At 39.8% G+C, this 14,813-nt stretch overlaps 1 protein-coding gene across 3 annotated transcripts in view; it reads left to right on the top strand.

The window, feature by feature from the left end:
• tbck (TBC1 domain containing kinase) overlaps positions 1-14,813 on the top strand; it is an 88,374-nt gene that overhangs the window by 2,923 nt on the left and 70,638 nt on the right. For all 3 annotated transcript variants that reach the window (XM_047812656.1, XM_047812657.1, XM_047812655.1), the window contains exons 4-9: positions 3,586-3,700; positions 10,133-10,206; positions 13,188-13,329; positions 13,441-13,501; positions 14,044-14,105; positions 14,200-14,261. In XM_047812656.1, coding sequence (XP_047668612.1) covers positions 3,586-3,700; positions 10,133-10,206; positions 13,188-13,329; positions 13,441-13,501; positions 14,044-14,105; positions 14,200-14,261 — 516 coding nt within the window. The remainder of the gene's footprint in view (positions 1-3,585; positions 3,701-10,132; positions 10,207-13,187; positions 13,330-13,440; positions 13,502-14,043; positions 14,106-14,199; positions 14,262-14,813) is intronic.

Below are 14,813 nucleotides of genomic sequence, written 5' to 3'. Positions count from 1 at the left end.
TCTCAATTTATAGCTCAAACTGAGCAATTGAGGGTAAAGGGCCTTGTACAGGGGCCCAGCAGTGGCAGCTTTGTGGACCTGGGACTCAGACTCACAACCTGCTGATCAGTTACTAAAATTTCCTCCCAGCAAAGGTCTGAATCTTATATTGTCACTTAAAATAGTGTACGCACATGTTAATAAAATCAACAATGCACATATATTTCTATATAATTTATTGTTAAATTTTCAAGTGTTTTCAGTCTGAACTTGTACGGCACTTGAATGGAAAACAATCCTGTAGTTGTCTTTACTACATGTCAAGTAACAGACAACAGACACTGAATTTCTTCTGAGTAAAATAAATAAAAAGTGCAAACACGGCTTTGAGCAGCCTGAACTTAGGGAATATATTTCAAGTAATGTAAAACATTCAGAGTCTTTTGAATAAAATAAAAGTGCTTTAAATCTTTAAGAAGAAAATTAAACAAAAGACTTTTAAGCTGCCCCCTTTTTTAAACATTAACTACATTAATAACACAGGAACCTTGGGCAAAAGAACATTTCAGGTAAAATAGAAAGTGCAGACTTTACTGAATAAAAGAAAAGTGCAGAGCTTTGAGCAGCTCCCTTTTTCCTCTCTCCTTTCCACCTCTCCTTACTCCCTTTCCATCTTCCGTTCCTAGTGAGAGAAATGGACATGTAACTGTCCTGCCAGCAGTCTGAATCTTAATTGTCCTGCCAGCGTAATTAGGTGCATTACTGCCACCTTCTGCTCTGGAGTATGGAACAGAAACAATCTGTTTTTGGCTTGGCTTTTGATGACGCTCCTGTCGTAATAACTAGATTAACTGCGCATGAACGAAAGATTTATCTTTCTATTAATATCAAAGAGCTTATATAACCTTATAATATTAGATTATAATAAGGAGATGCTTAATATGATAATATTAGAATTTTAACGGGTCGGGGCAGACCCGTCACTCGGTCCGGATCCGGACCGCGGTCCGCCATTTGGTGATGCCCGCACTAGGCTATCACATCCTCTTTTAACAAAGTACACTGTCATAAAGCCGCTGTACAGAAATCTGTAAATCCAGGACAGAAATGAGAAAATTCTGTTATTCTCTAGACATTTCTACACAACACTCAATACCTCAGACAGAATCATTGCACAGCACATATTGCACTAATTACACACAACTGCACACATCTGCACTTTATTCACAATAGTCAGACTGTCGTACCACCGATCTGTATTCCTAGAAATATTTTTATATTTAATAGTTTATATACATTTTTTGCACATGTTATTATGTCGCTTTGTAGAAGCCAACATTCTGTTTTCCTGTTTAAGCTTAGACAAAAATTTATCAAGAGTAACTCCTCCTAGGGCTTAAGATCCACATGCACCAAATATGTTGTAGACCGTGGTCTGAAGTTTGTCGCTATGACTTTTCTAAGCGATCCGAGTACCGGTACTTTCGGTACCGGGTCTCAAACTGGCATTTTTTCCCATAGACTCCCATTATAAACTTTGGAGGTTTATAACTCGGCAAGCTTTCGAACTATATACACTAAACTCGGCCGGCTCCTTTAGGGTGATACTCTGATAAATTGGTGTACCGACTGGCCTTTCGGTTGTGCCACAGCCCCGCCCCCAAAATATGTGCGACATCAAAAAACTTTTTACAACATGGACAAGTGACATATTAGAACACTCAGAACAATGAGGGGAACCCCCTCACGTGTATTCTGATGACGTGACATGACGTCACGTGATGTCTTGTGAAAATCAATAATTAGCACAACATGGGCATATCATATATCCACACACTCAGTCCAATGTGGGGAACTTCCTCAAGAGTATTCGGATGACGTCACATGCTCGTCTCCACTTGCCTCCAAATGTTTTAGCACCCTAGCTTTCTGTCCACTTGCCTCCAAACGTAACACTTTGCGAATACTTGCTTTGTCAAAGCCAACATCAAAGTTTAATCTAATTCTATTTTTATTCCACTTTTTATGACCGTCAAAGCATTTCACCGCATGTCGCACCGTGTACATTACGGTTTTGGAAGTGACAAATTTACATATAAATGTACCAGTTTATCCCTAATGAGCAAGCCAGAGGTGACAGCGTTGAAGTTCCCAAAACTTCCCAAAACATGAAGCTAATCTCATCTTGGTGTGATTATTAAATCATTTCTTTATTAATAATTGTGTACTACATGGTTAAAGGGTGAAGTTGTGTAACAAGGCAATTCATTCCAGTTTCAACACAAAGGTGATGTTTTGTAGCGTTTTATTTTTAGAAGGCGCACCATAAATTCATCTCGGCTCTGTCTATAGAGGATGGATGCTAGAGGCTTTGTGCCGAATTTGTTTGAAAGCAATTTCTACGTTTTGGCAGAAGCATCCGGACTCGATCAGTGATGATATACGCCGTGTTAGCTGCTGGAAGTGTGACCCACCTGCAGGCATGAAGTGATGAAGCCTGTCAGATATGTTGTGCCGTTCCTCAGTGCAGATAATGCCTCAGTGGCGTTATTCAATTCAATTTATTTAAAAAAAAATTCTAGAGCATTTTAAACAATAGCTATAGTCTTAAAGCAGCTTTACATTCTGAGAAATATGGCAGAAAAAGAGTTAGACCAAAGTTTAAGATTAATACTTAATTACTTAATGAACAAGCCTGAGGTGACTGAGGCGACTGTGGTGAGGTAAAACTCCCTTAGATGGAAGATAAAGAAACCTTGAGAGGAACCAGACTCCAATGTGAACCTCATCCTCATTTGGGTGACACTAGAGGGTGTGATTATAAACTGTTGTACACACCGGATTGTGTTATTATGAGTAACGCCCTTTCTACAGTCAGATACAGTCTGATAATCGTGTATTGATTAGGAGGTTGTTGTCTTTAAAGACCACATGGATTCCTAGATGCTTCAGGATCCTCACAGGGTTGGCTTGTTCTCACTAAAGGTCCAAAAATCTTCATGAAGCGGAACACAGCCGGAGCTGGAACAATCTCTAGATGCCTCAGGATGAGTAGAAAAAGAGAAGCAAGTGGAGAAGAATTAGTGTAGCTGCTGTTCATAATATTAGGATAGAATGCAGCTGACAGGAAATCTACAGAAATGCTTCAGCAGTCCAAGTTGCCCTGCTCTTGGCTGGCTGGAGAGGATCCCATCTGTTGTTACTCTTTCGCCTCTAGATTTGGCAAGCTGTGCATTCTGAGATACTTTTGTGGACAGTGGTGGCTCAAGTGGCTAAGGCTCTGGGCTGTTGATCAGAGGAACAGGGTTCACGCCCAAGCACTACCAAGCTGCCACTGTTGGGCACTTGAGCACGGTCCTTAACCCTCTCTGCTCCAGGGTCGCTGTATCATTTCTGACCCTGTGCTTTGTTCCCAAATTCTTTTTTTTTCTGCTCACTCCAGCTATAAATAGTGGTTATTCGAGTTACTGTAGCTTTCCTGTCAAATAAGAAGAAGCAGAAATGAAGGTGATTATTAACATGTACGTTTTGGCTATAAAGACGTGTGTGTGTGTGTGTGTGTGTGTGTGTGTGTGGGTGTGGGTGTGTGTGTGTGTGTGTCTCTAGTTCGGAGCAGGTTCTGCAGATTGCCTACGAGGTGTTGGAGGGACTGGCATTTATTAACAGACACGGCCTGGTCCACAGAACCCTCAGCCCTCATAACGTGCTCCTGGACTGTAAGGTACAATGCACACCATACATCCATAACTCTATAAATATACATTTATCTGTCAGATTTAAGAATGCCATTTACTGCTAACATTTATTAATATATTTATCTGCAAGAAAGATGACTAATGTTACATCGGTTAGTTCCAACTAGTGGTTGCTATAGTAACAAAGTTGATCAGTGGGCGGTGCAGCTAGCATTCAACAACAGCATTCTTGCAGCTAAAAGGAATCGTTCTGGAGGGAGATTTAGTGTCAGTATACAGTACAGACCAAAAGTTTGGACACAGCTTCTCATACAAAGAGTTTTCTTTATTTTCATGACTATGAAAATTGTAGATTCACACTGATGTGGAATTATATACGTACATACATAAGTAGCCACCTTTTGCTTTGATTACTGCTTTGCACACTCTTGGCATTCTCTTGATGAGCTTCAAGAGGTCGTCACCTGAAATGGGCTTCCAACGGTCTTGAAGGAGTTCCCAGAGATGCTTAGCACTTGTTGGCCCTTTTGCCTTCACTCTGCGGTCCAGCTCACCCCAAACCATCTCGATTAGGTTCAAGTCCGGTGACTGTGGAGGCCAGGTCATCTGGTGCAGCACCCCATCACTCTCCTTCATGGTCAAATAGCCCTTACACAGCCTGGAGGTGTGTTTGGGGTCATTGTCCTGTTGAAAAGGTGGGGTGTCCAAACTTTTGGAAGGTGTGTCCAAACTTTTGGTCTGTACTGTACATACACACTGTGAACTATATATATCTTGATTTTTTTTACTATATTAATTCTCTATATTTCTCCTTATGCTTACCTTCTGTTCTATGTTTATGTTCTGTAAAGCTGCTTTGAGACAAAGCCCATTGTAAAAAAGCGCTAAACAAATAAACTTGAATTGAATTGAATTGAATCTCAGCACGCATAAACCTAGTCACCAAACCTCGTGGTCTCTAATATCATCAGAATTTGCCAACTATCAATAAAAATAATTGATCTCTGGTTGCTTTTTCACCGCAAAGCGATGTATACGCGAACAACCCAAAACATGCAACCACAGAGTACAGTATATCTGTTAACATCTGTCATCCAGGTGAGGTTATCTCAGCTAGACTCTGGGCTGTTTATTTTTTTATATATCTTTATTTTAGCCAAAGAGAAAAATAACACAGAAAATTCCAGCGTTTCTAAATTCTGATTGGTTGTTCAGCCAAGGGACAACGATCTGTCTGCAGTAGCTTCACTCAAAAAAAAAACTTCACCCTCGCTGCACAGAATAGTTTTTCAGCAGCTATCGAATGATCATAATTTGACCGACATTAAAGTTTTTATATTAAGTTATGGTAGAACTGGGTTAGGTGTTGGGGCCACAGATTGCCCACCTATTACTTGCACCAGCCCACCTTAATATAATTGGCTAGAACCGGCCCTGACTGGACTTCTTTCACTACTCCTCCAAACAGCTTCTTTAGTCTGAGGGAAGTTGGAGGGATTCCATGAATTTGTATACTCCAGGGAGTAATTAAATGTTTCAATCTAACAAGAAAGAAGTCCAGTCGGCGTGGCTCAACTTCCAGATACGAACAGAGATCTACTGTGGTTGCGCCATCTGGCAAAGTTAGGACACACATGGGACAACGAAAGTGAGAGGACCAATATTGAGAAGAGCTGACTGAGAAGAAGCAGGAGGCACTTAGATGATATGAAAGAGGAAATTAAGAAGTTATTACAGTACACTTGCAATGTCAAATCTGATTGGATTCGAAGGTGTTGATGTGTGACAGCAGCTCTGTGGGGTTTATAATAACACACTCGTTCTAATGCGAATTTAAGCGGTTTCGTCTCTGCATTGTGTTTTTGATTGAATTACTGAGACTCAACAGCTGTATTTGGTCGATTGGGATTTATTCTGTTGAAATAAAAACAAAAAAATCAGACTGGGTGAGTCCGCTCTTATGATGTCTTTCCAAAAGAGATACAACTCAGGGAGAGTAAAATTGAAACAATATGGAACAAAGAATGCAAAAAAAACAAACTGATGAAATGAAAAGAAGAAAAACGGTGTTTGCGTTGGCCCTTATCGTGTCCATAAAATCGGTGGAATGAAATAAAAACATGATTCAAAGTTCGTCTGACCCGACAGACAGAAAACAAAATACATCAATCAGGTCAGAATAAGAGATTAATCAAACACATGGGAATAATAACATCATAGAAATAAACCTGAATAGAAAGAAAAATTCAGATAAGAAATATTTTTGAAGCAAAGATGACATTAGATTCGTCGCAGCTCAGCTTTTAGTAACCGATGTGGTACCTTTTGGCTGTTGATTGAATTGTTGTAGGTTCGAATCATTTACATTTACAGCATTTGGCAGACACCCTTATCCAGAGCGACGTACATAAGTGCTTAAATCTCTATCATTGGATACATTAATACTGGTTTACTAGGTTACATACTTAAGATACCATGAATTTAAAACATCGTTCAAAGTTACAATGAAAAAGTATTTGTTTGTTTGTTGTGTTAGAAGTGCTAGTGGAAGTGTTTCCTGAATAAAAATAGCCAGTGACTCAGCTGTCCGGACCCCTAGGGGAAGTTCATTCCACCACCTCGGGGCCAGAACAGAAAAGAGTCTTGTTGTATAATTGTCTCTTACCCTGACAGATGGTGGAACCAGTCGAGCAGTGCTGGTAGTGCGAGGAGTGATGAGCGCTTTGAGGTAAGAGGGCGATGGTCCGTTTTTGGCTTTGTAGGCCAGCATTAGTGTTTTGAATCGGATGCGTGCAGCTACCGGAAGCCAGTGGAGGGATCGCTGCAGCGCGGTGGTATGCGAGAACTTAGGCAGGTTGAAAACAAGCCGTGCAGCTGCATTTTGAATCATTTGCAGAGGACGGATTGTGTTCATAGGTAGACCTGCCAGCAGTGCATTGCAGTAATCCAGTCTTGAAATGACAAGAGACTGAAAAAGTACCTGAGCAGCCTGTGTGGACAAAAATGGCCAAATACTTCTAATGTTATAGAGAAGAAACTGACATGAGCGAGTCACATTAGCAACATGAGAGGAAAAGGACAGTTGATTGTCCATGGTTACCCCAAGGTTGCGAGCTGTGGCTGAAAGAGAGATCAAATCGTTATTTAGGGATACAGCAAGGTCATGACCTGGGGATGAATCACCTGGGCTGAACAGCAGTTCAGTTTTGCTAGGATTGAGCTTTAACTGATGAGCAGTCATCCATGATGAAATTTCTGCCAGACATGCTGAGATCCGATCAGAAGCTGTGGCATCTGAGGGTGGGAAAGAGAAGATTGTGTATCATCAGCATAGCAGTGGTAAGAGAATGTGAGGAAATAACTTCACCAAGAGAGTGAGTATACAGGGAGAAAAGAAGAGGACCAAATACTGAGCCCTGTGGGATGCCAGTGGAGAGTCTGCATGGAGCAGATGTCACTCCCCTCTGTTACTTGATATGAGCATCTTTTTAGATAGGAAGTGAACCATTCCCAAGCTGCTCCACAAATCCCAAGACTCCTGAGGGTGGACAAGAGAGTCTTGTGGTTGACCGTATCAAACGCTGCTGAAAGGTTAAGGAGGATAAGGAGGATGACAGTTTGGCTGATCTAGCAACATGTAGTTTCTCAGAGACATCCAAAAGGGATGTCTCTGTTGAATGAGCTGCTTTAAAGCCAGACTCGTTGGGATCTTGGTGGTTGTTCTGTGAGAGATAGACAGACAGTTGATTATAGACAATGCATTCAAGAATTTTTGAAAGAAACGAGGGAAGTGATACCAGTCTGTAGTTACTGATGTCTAATGGATCCAGCAGGGTTCTTTCGGATGGGGATAACCTTTGCTCTCTTGAAAGTAGTTGGTACCTGACCAGATGCTATGGATCTATTGATGATAGTGGTAATGAAGGGCAGAAGGTCTTGCAAGATGGTCTGGAGCATAGTGGAAGGGAGTGGATCCAATGGGCAGGTGGTAGTATTGCAAGACTGGATGAGTTGTAAAATCTTTTCTGCTGCTACAGTTGAGAAATGCGACAACAAACGACTGGGGGATTCCATACTGTGAGATGTAAGTGCAGTCGGGGCAGAAGTGAAGGTCTGGCAGATTTCCTCAATCTTCTCATGGTAGAAAGAAGCAGTCTTCTGCAGTCAAAGAGGATGAAGAAGATGGAGCTGAGGGGTTGTGTAGAGAAGAGATGATGTTGTGGAGCTTCCGAGGGTCTTATGATGAAGATTCAAGCTTTTCCTTGTAGAAGGAAGTCTTGGCAGAAGTCACATCTGAGGAGAACTTGTGATCTTAGCACTCTTCGATTGTTGCTCAGCACATCTGAAAGTCAAGGAGCAGAACAAGACGTTTTCTTGGGTTTAGTGGACAGAGGGCAGAGAAAGTCCATAGTTGAGGAAAGAGATGAGAGGAAAGTATCTGTGGCTGTGTCCAAGGGTAGTGAGGAAAAAGACTCAGGATCAGGAAGAGAAGAAAGAGTGCCAGAAGCTGGAATCCCAGGTTTGCCTACACTGGGCCCCTGGGTAAGGCCCTTTAACCTGCTCTGAATAAGGGTGACTGCAAAATGCTGTAACTGTAACAGATACAAATCAGGATACTTTAGAAATAAAGAGGAAACATGTACAGTCAGAAACCTCAGGGTTCGTATTCATGAAAATTCATAGTGTGATGACTTTCTCCTAGTGACGAAATTCTAAGAACATTCTTAGAAATGTGGACGTGTTAGTAGTAGTGAGCAGGAGCTTTAAGAGGTTTAAGAGTATATTTAGCAGAGGAGAAAATGTCCGAAAGGTGAAGAGGGAGAAGTGAGTTAATAAGATGCTACAGATTAGCTCGTGTAGAGACGCTAACATCTCTGTCACAGAACCGAAATGCCCTAGAAACAGAAATGATATAATTTGTCTCTATGACATTTCTGTGCTGTGTCAGAGATGTTTACATTTACAGTTATTACATTTATAACATACAGATGTTAGAGCATCTCTAATATGATCGGTCACGAACGTAATCCCTACACGATATAGTCTCGAATATCTTAACACAAAGACAAAGTAAAGGTTTATAATGGACCAGAATTTAAAAGCGCTCATTTTTTTTTATTAGACAACCAATCACAGTCTTCAAAACAATACCTAGTAAGTAACAGGGTTAAGCCCCGCCTCCTCTCTAAGATAAAAGTTGTTGTATTGTCCTTGCACAGAGTTGCTCTGAGATCGATCCTGAATCACTCTTAAGCTAAAATTCCTAGTTAGAAATTTTCAAGCTAAATCAGGAGATTATTCTTAGAATCATATCTATATATTTATATATGTATTTATATACATATAATTACACACACTCACAATTTTGTGCAATTCTACATAGTAAAGCAGTGTGCACTAAATATACCTTACAAACCAGCTACGTGTGATTGTATCTATGTTGGTTTTTACACCAGACATCTTGCTGTGCTCCAAATCGATGCGTGATTTTTTCCCAGCTTCCCCACGGTACTGGTCTGGTTTCAGGCTCACTTGAACTCACTCTGTGCATCTTACAGTATGTCATCACAAACGTGCATGGAGAAAACAACATGACTCACCATACTTTTCTTTTGCTGTAATGAGGTGCAGAAAGGCATCTCATCCCTTCCGTGTCCCGCATCGTTCCGTGTCCCGCACCGCTTCACTTCAGCTGTTCAGACATCGAGGGGAAGTCAACAACCGGGTGGTGCAATGCAACCCAGTGTGAAGCTTATTCTAACTCAATTACCTTCAAATCGATTATTTTCCACACAACCCCAAGTGCTTAACCCCAAGTGTTTAATTTATCAGCAGTAGATAAAAATCTATTCACTGATTATCAGTATGTCCATTGATATACTTTCTTTCTTTCTTTCTTTCTTTCTTTCTTTCTTTCTTTCTTTCTTTCTTTCTTTCTTTCTTTCTTTCTTTCTTTCTTTCTTTCTTTCTTTCTTTCTTTCCTTATTTATTCATTCATTCATTCCTACAAAGTTCCAAAATGCTGTCTTCCTCTGACAGAAACTAGGGTACACAAACTTTTGCTCTCAGCCTGAACATATCTATGTCCATAAATATACAATATTTTTTTAACGCTCTTGAAAGGAAACTCGCATCTCATCTCCTGCTCACATATTTTCACATGAGGAAAAATGTTGCCATGTTTTCTTCAAGGTTTATGAAGAAAACAACTAAAAATGGTCAAATGTTTTTTTTTTTGTTTTTTTTTTTTTTCCTTGGGAAAGATTTTTTTTTTCTCCCCCAAAAACACAGCGATCTTCATTTAAAAGCGAGGAAATCAGTAAAGTGTGCAGGCCTCGAATTTAACATAAATTACTGTTATCATGCAAAAGGCCAGATGTTTTTGTGCTGGCTTGTTTTGATGGTGCGTGTGTTGTTTTCATTGGCCTGCATCTTCTCTTTCTTCACTCTGTAAACAGGGTAAAGTAAAACTGGCTAAGTTTGGTCTTTATTACATGACGGATCACGGAGCAGATGTGGATTTCCCTATCGGGTGAGTGTTTTTTTTTTTTTACTCCGTCTAAGGTTTCTCCACATGACCTACACGCATTATGTATTCTCCCCAAATCAGTCTGTATTATTTATTTATTTATATATATATATTAAAAAAAAAAAACTCAGTTTTTCAGGGATTCATTTCAAATCCTATTCAGATTTCTATCATGTCGTGGGTCCTCAGAACACCCAACCCCCCACCCCCACACACACAAAAGCTAGAGGGGATCTTTAAAACCCAGCTCTAGATGCATCACGTCTCAGATCTGGAGCATCAGTGCTTCATGAAAGAGAAGATCAATGACATGTGCGGCGCTTCTATAATGAAACAAGATGAGCTAATATGAGATGTGTGTCATCACGCTCCATCTTCATTTCCATCAAAACCAGGGCTGGGATATCAAAGCAGACTTTCTCATGGGCAATCATAAATAAGCGTAAGGCCCTGGCCTCCTTGTTTGCCGGGGGCCTGCGTCCTAATATCCGGCTGGAGATTGTCTTTTCTCAGAGAAGGATGATGAGCACACAGCACAGTGCGTTCTTCTGACCTGGCATGTCCTTGTCTATCAGCTTTCTGCACAGCAACATCTGTCCAGAAAATTCAATAAAGCTTATCTGCCTCCAAACTTTGATGCTGCACCAGTGATTCACTGCATCAGGGTTTATTGTGGACGGTTATGTGAACAATATGAGTTGGCTCATGTGGAGTCACTGAGGCTCCAGCCTCCATGAATTTCAATTTTTTTGTAGTTTTTTTTAATATATTTATAAGTGGTATAAGTGCGCATATTTTAGACAGCATCTGTCTATCTGGCTTGACTTGTTTTTTTCCCCCCACAATTTATTAAAACTCCAAATGTGTTCTTATCGTGATTTTTTTTTTAAAGTAAAGATTTTTTAACTAAAGTATTTATATATGTATATATATATATAAATACTTTATATATGTGTATATATATATATATATATATATATATATATATATATATATATATATATATATATATATATATATATATGGTTCATTTCTTTCCTCATAAGACATAATTGACAGTCATGTTTAAATATGCAAATGCAAGCAGAAAAACATCAGGAAAAATTTGCATATTCATAGGCTTTAGAATTCTTGATGATTGTTAACAGATTGTTTTCAAATTGTTTTCGGTCATTTTTTTCCTTCACAATATGTATTATCAATTTTTGTGTGTGTGTGTGTGTGTGTGTGTGTGTGTGTGTGTGTGTGTGTGTGTGTGAGAAAGAGAGAGACAGACAGAAACACAGAGAGAGACAGAGAGAGAGAGATAGACAGAGAGAGAGAGACAGAGACACAGACAGAGAGAGAGAGACAGAGAGAGAGAGATAGACAAAGAGAGAGAGAGAGAGAGACACAGACAGAGACACAGAGAGAGAGAGATAGACAAAGAGAGAGAGAGAGAGAGACACAGACAGAGACACAGAGAGAGAGAGATAGACAAAGAGAGAGAGAGAGAGAGACACAGACAGAGACACACAGAGAGAGAGATAGACAAAGAGAGAGAGAGAGACACAGACAGAGACACAGAGAGAGAGAGAGACAGAGAGAGAGACAGAGAGAGAGAGAGACAGAGAGAACTTTGCATACTAGGTAATTTTCTTCACTACACTTTTTTTTTTACCACTTTTGTGGTACATTTTGCTTCAGAATGCAGTGCTTTTGTTTCTTTCTTTTTTTAAACATCACTTTATTATTTTATGATAAAATGTCATGAAGCATCAAAAAGTGTAAAATCATTTTGTTTAATTACTTTTCTATTGTGTTGTGACTTTCTACCCTAAAAAGGTATTATTCTTCACAACAATTAACAGGTTCAGTAATATAATTTGTTTTAAAATGCATTTTTTTTTTTTGTAGTTTGCTGTAAAGTGCTGTGGATCTGATACATTTGTTTATCGCATCATAACTTATATTAACCAATCATGTTCCAGTATGCAAATGTGGGTCATGCCAAATGAGAGAAATGTGAATATTTATAGAATCTGCTTTTTTTTTTCTTTATCAGTTTTTTTCCTTGACGTTAACATGATTTTTTTTTTTTTTAGAGCTATAAAGCTGTTATTATGTCTTAAATATCAGAGCCATGAATTTGACCTGGCTGTAAATCTCATGTCAGGATGATCGCTGAACCTTTCACTGTTTACAATATTTGATCAAAAATGCTACATGGCTAAACCATTATCCCACAGACTGAGCACGTCCGTCTGCCTGCCACATTTTGCAAACTTTTATGAGTCTGTGGAACAGCATTTTGAGAATTTTGGAGCCTTTCAGATTTGCCAAAAGTCTTAAAGGACATTTGTCCACAGGCAGAAAATTCAGAATTAATCTCAGAACCGAAGACGTTCTTCCGTTCCGTTCACCATCCACAAGCTAAAGGGATCATGAGGGATTAATTCCTCAGCACATGGTGGACTGGCTGCGTGTGGTGTTTTGCGAAGCTCGTGACAAAAAAATAGATACTGTGTGTTTTCAACATCATCATTATTATTGATTTTTAAAATTATTATTATTATTATTATATGGAAATTTCAGATTTGAACTCTTTCCATCTGCAAAACAAGCAGCATGCGGTATTTTAAACAAGATCTCACCTTTTTGTTAAAAACAAAGCCAGCTTGGAAAATTAAACCCAGCTAATCTCAGGATCCCGGGTTCGAGTCACGCTTCTGCTGTGTGTTTATGGAGCTTTTATGTTTTCCCCCGATTCAGGGCTTTTCTCTGAGTTTTAGTCCAAATAGAGTTTGTGGGTCCTTCAGCTTGTCCACTAGTATTGCGTCAAAGGCACTCGTGACCCTGTGTGGTACCAAAAATGGATGGATGGATTGATTGATGCATGGATGGATGGATGGACAGATGGATGGAGGTTATAACACTGGACTTTTCCTTTAATGCTACTGATATGTGTGTATTAATAATCTCTCTCTGTTTCTCGCTACGTTCAGGTATCCATCTTATCTCGCTCCCGAGGTTATCGCCCAAGGCATGTTCCAATCCACTGATCCCTCCCTCAGCCAGGTCCCTTTACCCTCAGGGCCCAAGACTGACGTGTGGTCTATGGGGATGCTGCTGTTTGAGCTCTGTGCTGTATGAACATTTAGCTTTTACTGCCTTTTTCTTCAGATGTAGGAAAACTGTAGTAGCACAAGTGTAGTAGATTTGGTTTTTATTAATAATCGTGTCATTTCGTCCTAACAGGGCAGGCGGGTTTTACAGAACATTGAAATTAGCGAGAGATTGAAGTTCGTCATTACCTTAGGTAAACGTGCGCGCACACACACACACACACACACACACACACACACACACACACACACACACACACACACACACAATCACTGGAAAGAATTCAGAGGGTTTTTATACTGTTTATATTTGTACTGAGATAAAATAAAACTAATAAAATAAATAAAAAGATTCAGGACCAATCACAGAGCAACTCAGTGCAAGGAAAATACAACAACTTTTATCTTAGAAAGGAGGCGGGGCTTAACCCTGTTACTAGGTATGACACATTCTTTAGAAGACTGTGATTGGTTGTATAATAATAATAATAATAATAATAATAAAAATATTAGCACTTTTAAATTCTTACCTTAAGAGTTAAGACGCTTTATGAATAACTTTTATCTTTACTAGGATCTGCCCTTTAATCTTAAGAGAAAACGTCTCCATTTCTATGAATTTTCTTAGACATCCGTCACTAGGGGCAACACATTCCTTAAATAAGAACCCAGATGGTGTTGTATAGTGCAGAGAACATGTGGGTTAAAGGATAAAGATTACTGACTTTCTCTGCAGGATGCATGGATGACATCGTGACGGTGCTTGCAGAGGAGCACGGATGCCTGGACGTCATTAAGGTGAGCACCGCTTCTAATTTGTACAATAAACATCTATTGTCTTGGTCGTGTTAGTGAACTGTCTGTTAGTAATCAGAGTCCATGTGTGTTCTAGGAGCTTCCTGACAATGTGCTGCTGTTATTGAGGAAATGCCTGACGTTTTTGCCTTCGAAACGGTAAGCTGCTTCACAACGTTCATCATTTCCTGAACGAAGAACATTCTGCTCTGCCAGGCGGATAAAACCCAGCCACGTAGGCCAGCTGTGACGGGGATTTAGAGCTTTTCTGTGTCTTCATCTGTATCTTCGTCATTGCAGTAAAATGGCTGAATTTATAGATTCCCTGAATTTGGTTTCCACGAGGAATAAAACACTCGGCTGTACGCTGTTATTAAACGGTTAACGTAAAAGAGTCGCCGTTATCATCACCCCAAAGTCGATTATTTTCCAGAACAGTATCCTGACAGTATACGGTTTCATTAACACGCTTCTGTAGCAATTCCGGTCGGTTCAGTAGCACAGAAATACATAAATTCAGTCTATACATTCTATATCTGAAGTTTATTGCTAATGAGCAATCCAGAGCTGGTGAATCTGGTAACTTGGAGGTCGTTTGCTGCCGCTGAGGAGCCTGGAGATACAGTAATCCCTCGCCACTTCACGGTTTCGCGGCCTCAGTGCATCGATGATTTTTCAAAAATATTCATCGAAAAATAAAAATAAAAACGG

The sequence above is a fragment of the Tachysurus fulvidraco genome, chromosome 4 (genome assembly GCF_022655615.1).
Source record: "Tachysurus fulvidraco isolate hzauxx_2018 chromosome 4, HZAU_PFXX_2.0, whole genome shotgun sequence".
Taxonomy (NCBI): Eukaryota; Metazoa; Chordata; class Actinopteri; order Siluriformes; family Bagridae; genus Tachysurus; species Tachysurus fulvidraco.
The sequence above is the reverse complement of the archived record's forward strand: the minus strand, read 5'-3'. Positions and strand labels throughout refer to the sequence as shown.